Source organism: Orbicella franksi, chromosome 4 (assembly GCF_964199315.1).
Source record: "Orbicella franksi chromosome 4, jaOrbFran1.1, whole genome shotgun sequence".
Taxonomy (NCBI): Eukaryota; Metazoa; Cnidaria; class Anthozoa; order Scleractinia; family Merulinidae; genus Orbicella; species Orbicella franksi.
In genome coordinates, this window is record NC_138148.1 from 30867308 (window position 1) to 30874497 (window position 7190).

General features: G+C 38.3%; 2 protein-coding genes across 5 annotated transcripts in view; both read right to left on the reverse strand.

The window, feature by feature from the left end:
* LOC145483897 (polycystin-1-like protein 2) overlaps positions 1 to 2763 on the reverse strand; it is a 36845-nt gene extending 34082 nt beyond the window's left edge. The window contains exons 1-2 of one of the 4 annotated variants that reach the window (XM_081462461.1): positions 2745 to 2763; positions 2313 to 2408 (exon numbers count right to left, since the gene is read on the reverse strand). The gene's annotated coding sequence lies outside the window, so the exon portion shown is untranslated. The other 3 variants (XM_081462460.1, XM_081462463.1, XM_081462464.1) reach the window with 3 other exon arrangements.
* Positions 2764 to 6217: 3454 nt separating this feature from the next.
* Positions 6218 to 7185, reverse strand: LOC145483580 (uncharacterized). Its single transcript, XM_081462115.1, has 2 exons — positions 6791 to 7185; positions 6218 to 6575 (listed from the first exon to the last, which is right to left on the reverse strand). Exons 1-2 carry the CDS (start codon positions 7087 to 7089, stop codon positions 6503 to 6505), a joined length of 372 nt encoding a protein of 123 aa, XP_081318241.1. The 5' UTR covers positions 7090 to 7185; the 3' UTR covers positions 6218 to 6502.
* Positions 7186 to 7190: the final 5 nt, after the last annotated feature.

Here is a 7190-nt window from a genome sequence, read left to right on the forward strand (position 1 = left end):
GGAAATTAGATTATTTACCTGTGTTTAGAAGCGGATAATTAACGAGGGCACTGGCTCGAACTGAATTCGGATGCCACCAGTGCTGATATCAACCAGCAAACTCTTCCAGAAGTTTCTTATGCATCTCAACAGTGAAAACGAAGGTATTTCTCTCGCGTGCCGTCGAAAAAGAACCTTTTGTCAGTAACACAATAAAATAAGAGAAAGAAAATCCTACATTAATTAATAAAATCACAAGCCACTCTTTTTAAACCTCGCAGTTTGAGTCAGTTGAGCTGTCATGACAGCGAAGCACACGAACAAGTGCTCATAAAAACAAAACCGTTGGATATTCTTTCGATAGCGCAGTCAATTAATCTTTTATTCTCAGAATTAGGAGAATTTATTTGATTAAAAGATAAACATTTATAGAAAATGAAGTGTATGAACGCATCGCATATTCCAGACTGTAAAACAGGGCTTTGTTATTTAGAAATCACAACGAACGCGCTAAAATTGTTCCCAATATTATAAATAGTACGATTTAAGGGCACGTTTGGAAACACTTTTGTTAGTCACCACTTGACGTAGACATGGTCAAGGTGAAAATGCTTTTGGTGTTGCAAAAGATAATCGGTCAGTAATTAACTATCATTGGTCCTAAACTCATAATCACCGTTTTTTCGTTAAGATTTTTTACACATTTTCCGTTAATCCTTGCTTTTAGTTACTCACTGAGACTAGATTGGAGGACCCAACTTTACTTATACAAATTTCTTTTCTTCTTGGAGCATGTACAAAGCAATAGGCCTGGTCTATTTTAGAAGATATTATTTAACACATTGACGACTATTTCCCATGGCTTCGGTAAAGTAAAAGTGGCTCAAATCTGTGCTAACTGGCAAGTACTAAATGTCAGGTTCCAAATGCATCAAAACCTAAGCTTCAATTGGTAGTTTCTCGTTGGTTTAATTTCAGGGAAGCGAGGTGAGGGGGGTGTGGGGGAAGGAAATAGTGGGGGATGTAATGCGTTTTAGTGATTTTATTAAGTGTCTTTAAAGAAACGTATTGGTAATTAAAAGAAGTAAACTTCAGGCTTTTTAGCCTGTTGTTGTTGTTGTTGTTGTTGTTGTTGTTGTTTCAGTTTTGGTAGATAATGCGATCTATTCTAGTTCCTTAGTTCCTTCCTTCTAGTTCCTTTCGTTCTATTCCTTACTTACGAAATTGAAATAACAGCGTCTTGTTGTCTTTCTCGTTTTATATTGATCTTACGAAGTCAGTCAGTCCAATGTGAAATTAATGTGTTTCATAAGATTCATGCATCCAACAGCACAATATCAATCATACCTAAAAATGATAAAGACCATTGCAGTCTGGTTTCCATGGCAACAATCCAAATAGGTTTATGCGAAAACCATTTGAAAACAAAACTAATGAGATTTCAGTATATTCGTACGCGACGTTTGTCTAGGCGCACAAACTAAGAAGGATTATGCAAACTGACGAGGAACCGTACTGGAAGCTAAGAGTCGATTACAAAATGAGGCAACTTTTTCCTCTGATCATGATTTCATGCTGACCATAAAACTTACAAAAATAGCAATTTCACTTCCCTTAAGCCAAATGTCACGCTATGGTTCCGTTACTTTCTCCTCCAAAAGTCAATCAGACGTTATTTGATTCAAAACGGAAACCTACATATTTGATATCCGGCGGAAATCTAATAAAATAACAGTAGATCAACCGAAAGCTGATGTCAAAGATCTTGATTTTTTTTTCTGTCTTTTTATCTTAGAGCTCGTTTGTCTCTTTGCTTGTTTTGCGTGCTTTGCTGAGCTAAATTTGATCTAATACTGGCCGGCACAAGTTTAACCGCCCTTGAAAGACAAGTCTGAAAATATCCTGGTATCATTAGTGGCAAAACACAGTTACCTTTTTTCAGCCAAAAGGTTCAATATCGTTTACCATCGCCTGACGCTTTGAGATAAAATACAGTTTAGCAATCTTTGTACTTGCACGACAAATGATGATTAAGTTCTTCAACAAATTCGCGGTCAAAGCAGAATGTATTTATTCCGAACTCAATGCAAACATTATTTACCTGAAAGTGTGAAAGAAAGGCATCTACACTGTAACTTCTGCGAAAATATGAAAACAATTATTCAGGAGCAGATCAGGTTCCCTTCGTCCAACCAAACGTGGCTGACGAACAAGTGTGAACCAAGAATGAATAATAGAAAATAAACTAATCCGTCCCGCATATTACAATGAATTTTTGCAAATGCATTGTTGTCCGGCAAAATTTGGTAAATAGACTATAGTTAATCACTTACCTTGCACAAACTTACGTCAAATTTGATACAGGGGGCTAGATATCACGGACTGCCTTGTTTCTTTCGTGCCACGATCACTTCACAGATCATAGTAACCTGATGGTTCGTGAGAAGTAATTTTCAGCACATTAGTCTGGTAGCGGTCATCAACGTTCATAACAATACCGCTATGATTAATTAGGATTCGCACTGCTGGTTTTACGACAGAAAAACGTAGTCAGAGCGTTGTTAGCAGGACATTGTTTATAGAGATATTAATTAGTGTGACGTATTAACACCTTGGTGTCAATCAAATGGAATAATGTCCTTTGAGATTGACAATAGTGACTTTTCATAGCTCCTTGGGATAATTTTTGTCTTTTTTTGTCACAGATTGAAGGAAACTAATACTCAAAGAAAGGTTCCTATTTGAACGCATATACAGCAGCTTACTTCAAAGCTGGCCACGTACAGGGAATTTACACTGTTGTGCAAGGATAGGCACAAACACACTCACACGGGCAGGGTGTGTCTTAGCCTGCAAAAATATTGACAGAGGTGGGGGGGGGGGGGTGGGAGTGCGCGAGAAGGGGGTGGGGGTGGGGAGAAAAGGAATCGCCTGTAGTCAATCCCAAACATTTTACCGACCTCCGTTCGCCCACGAACGGAGAGAAATAGTGCAATTTGATTGGTTAGCAGCCCGTCGAGAAAGCTATACATTTGCACAGAGACGTCCTTTTCTTGCATCAATTTGATCACGCTTGTGTATCTCCATTTTGCAAACTTCGTTGTTTTTAAACAAACAATGACAGACGCGGCAAATGTCCGAAGCCATATCATTATAAAAAGAAAGCGTATTTACGCGCTCTATTTGCTTTTAGCGGACTCTATCAAGCTCATGATCGGCACTTGTCAAAAATGCTTTACCGGACGTTAATGATCATTTGTTCTCACGTGACAGTTGGCGCCCGAAGGGAGCGCAGCATGTTTGGGGGTGTTCGGCCGGTAAAATGTCTGGGATCAGGAGCCATGGCTCCTGATGCTAATGAGAATCCAGTTAAGATGCTTGTCAGGCAAGGAAAATTCAAAACGCGCCCGACACGGCCAAAGAATGTTGGGCGTGAAGTCCCGGAGATCTAGATATTATATACCATTATGTGCAAAATTTGAAATAAGAAAATAGAGGCGATGGCTACTCCCTGCTAAGAATTTCCCAACTCGATGATGCTTCCGCGGAATTCTTGAACTGGAAGCAAGCCCAGTAGTAGGTCAACAACTGCAGCAAAAAGATAAGAAAAAGCGAAAAAAAAAAAAAAAAAAAAAAAAAGAAAAGAAAAGAAAGGAGAAAACAAAATTAACAAAAATAAAAAGCCTTAAGCCGAAAAAAATTGATTTCCCCGCATTCCCAAAAATGTGATAAAACGAGGCATGCTGCCATGTTGCAAATTCCTTTTTGAGTAGATTGGAGCTAATTTAGCTCATATCCAGGCTAATAATATACATGAAAAAATTACTCAATTCTGATTGGCTGAGAGCAGTGCAGTTCAAGTGTAACAGCAGTACAAAAAGTGTAACACCAGTGCAAATCACACATCGCAATTCTAGATTATGATTGGCTGAAAGACAATAAGAAATTTTCTAAGCCAATGATATCACGTAAAATGATGAACGTTTAGTGCGGAAACTTTGAAAAAAGTTTTCTCGAAAGAAAAAAATGGCTTCAGGAAAGATATTCTAGCACTTCCTCTTTGCAAATTTTGTCATGTTTATAGCGGAAGCGGCTCGTGCAATTTCAACTTTTTGAAAAACTCACTCGTGCAAATTAATTCCAAATTGAACGAGAAAAACTGTACGATTACCTATACTAAACATGTCAAAAAATGTTCAAAAAATGTACTTTTTCCAAAAATCTCCAGGTTTCAATGGGTTAATAAATTCACGACTCGCTTCTTCAGTTAGATAAAAGATAGAACTAATGAACAAAACTAAATCTCAATGAACATTTTAATGTAAAGATGGGTCTACAAACTGGACTCCGTCAAAGAAAGTGTGTGTCCAAGAGAGAATCAGTTCTGCTTATCGTTGAGTGTTGTAAAAAAACCAAACGCTGTAGTTACTCTAAATGCGGCGATTAGAAACCAGAGAAGGTGTTAAAATTATTAATATGACAGGACATACAGTTTAATACAGTCAGTTGCCACAGACCAGTATGAGACATCACCAGTGGCATACGTACAAACAGGCGTCACTACTTTATCATGTTTAGAATAGTAATTGGCTTCCTTCCACTTCTGACTCCGACAACAAATACAAATAGAAATATCGACGATACCAAATATCTGGACACAGTTTTTATTCGGGTTTATTAAAGGATGCAATAATTTTCCGCAATCCTAATTTACACATCTGTTTAATTATATCGAGGTCTCAGTTCTTGGAATATAAAAATGATAAAATGAAATGAAAATAAAACTTCATTTAAATACGTTCGAGAAGTAACATAACATCCAGTAAGATACGTCAACACAGGGCTGTAAAATTGGAATCGAGCTACTTATTATCCATGTATCTTGGATTCCTAAAATGAAATGAGAAAAACTGAGTGACATCTGACCAGAGGTTTAGTGAGAATAAATCGAACGAATGAAGCCTGGGCTTAACGTCCTGCATGGCTCAACTTAAGCACTGTTTCAAAACATCAGGCCTTTGTATTCAAACAATACTTACGAGACATCTAAACTGGCATTCGTGAATCTTGTCCCAATTGATCACAAACCTTTGGCTAAAGTTTGTACATATTCATTTTCGTTTGTTTAGGAGAGTTGTACTAAAGCGTGAGGTGACGGAAAGACTAGATCATGAGTGCACAATTATTTCATTGAAAAATGAACTACAGAAATAGAACAATTTCCACATTTTAAAATTCAGCCTAACACAATATAGACCTCAGCACGAGGCTCTGGGGAAAAAACTCACAAACTCTGTAGTTATTCGGCAGATCTGAGCCTCGTACCGAGGTCTATTGTTTTAGGCTGAATTTTAATATATCGAAATTGGACTATTTAAAGGCGGTCTCTGACTAATCGACGTGAATTTTCTTTTCTCTAAATATCATGACTCCAGTAAAGCGGTTTTTAATTGATTGTCGTAAAAAATTTCGCAAAAGTATAACCTGAAAATAAATGTAATCAATCTAACCAATCACAAAGTACGAAGACAACCCAGAGAGCCAATCAAAACACGATGTAAATACATGTAGCTGACGTGAAGCGACGGAGAACGAGTAAAACGCACCGCTTTTGGTTTTCGTTTAACTTCTGGTTAGGGGCCAATCGCTCAGCGTGGTAAAGTAGAACCCAACCAAGTAGAAAATACTTTCCACACTATGTAAAAACCGCTCTACTGCAGACAACGCTGCAGGGAAAATATACCTAGATTGGGGACTGGTAACAAGTGGTAAACCCTACACAAAGTCAGCCATTGTGGTAAATACCAACCTTACAATAAATGCACCATAATTGGCACCTCTTCAGTCAAAAAGGCTTAAAAATCGTGATTCTGTAGAATTCTGATAGTAACGGCCCCTGTTGCCTTCGGATTTATCAGGCAAAAGGGGCCGTTAGTTAAGGGTAGTCGTTACTTTCTGGCAGCCGTTACTTTCGGATGGTTAAAATACGTTGATAAGGTAATTCACAGTCCGTTTCAAACGAAGCAGACGGGTATTCCATGAATTTAAAAGTTCCGTTTCACGTCCGTTACTAAAAGTACCTATATAAACAGAGAAGACTGTATAAACGAAAAGGTCCCTACAAATATTGGTACTATTGGACGAAAGTATAATGGTCGCATTACATCGTAAAGCGACTGAATCTGCTGCCAGACAAATAGACCTTATAAACTGTAGTTTCAAGAAAAATTCAGTTCGAAAAGTTCGAAATAAAATCACAAATAATTCTTCAAGTTGTTCAGTCCTGCAGTCAGGTTGCTCTAACCGCATTGCGCTTGAGATCAGGGAGTTTTACTTTTTCGTGACCTCTTCAAAGGGCCGCTACTTTCCGGAGGGCCGTTACTTTCGGGGCTCAATAGGAAGGTAAAAGATTAACGTTACTTTCGGGGAGCCGTTATTTTCGGGGGGGGTGGGGGGCTTTACTTTCGGAGTTCTACGATATGTTAAGTTTTTGAAAGAACATTTACATACGTGTTACGGCTACTTACTTTTTCTGCCATTCTTCGCAGATTTCTAGCAGGGTTTTATTTCGTTTCGGTTTTGAACGCTTTTGGCATCTGTGAAGGAACGAAGACTATCGTAAATGAAATGAATCATTCTAAGAAAGAGAAAAATCGACTGAAAACAGAATTTACAGAAACAAAGAGTTTTACAAAAAAAAAATTACAACCTCGATTCTGGTAAGATTAACTTTGTAATGTGATTGTAATTCTCAATCTCAAACGAGGACGCGCGAGACTGCGCAAGCGCCTAAAAGATCACTCATTATTACCTGGAGGCGGCAAAAACGTCTTTATCCTTTAGCTCTTTCTTTTCAGACCGAACTTTCTTCGTTTGCCCCTCGGGACTAATTCGTATTCTTCCCCCAGCCAAGCTGAATTCTCCCATCATCTGATGAACTAAGGCTTTTGTTTGCTCGATCTCGCTCATGAGACCTTCAATTCGATCAAGCGCGTTCATGGCGGTCGTGAAGAATCGAATGCCATTTTGTATTCCGCCCGCCGTCACAGGCCTAGATTTAAATTTCAAATCTTCCGGGTTCTTTTCTTCTTCGTGTTTATGTTTGTTCATTTTCCCGTTGAAGCAAATAAACGTAAACAACGTATGTAATTAATGAAATATCCATGGAGACGGCTACAACGTCACACTGAAGATTATTGTTACTTGCTTCG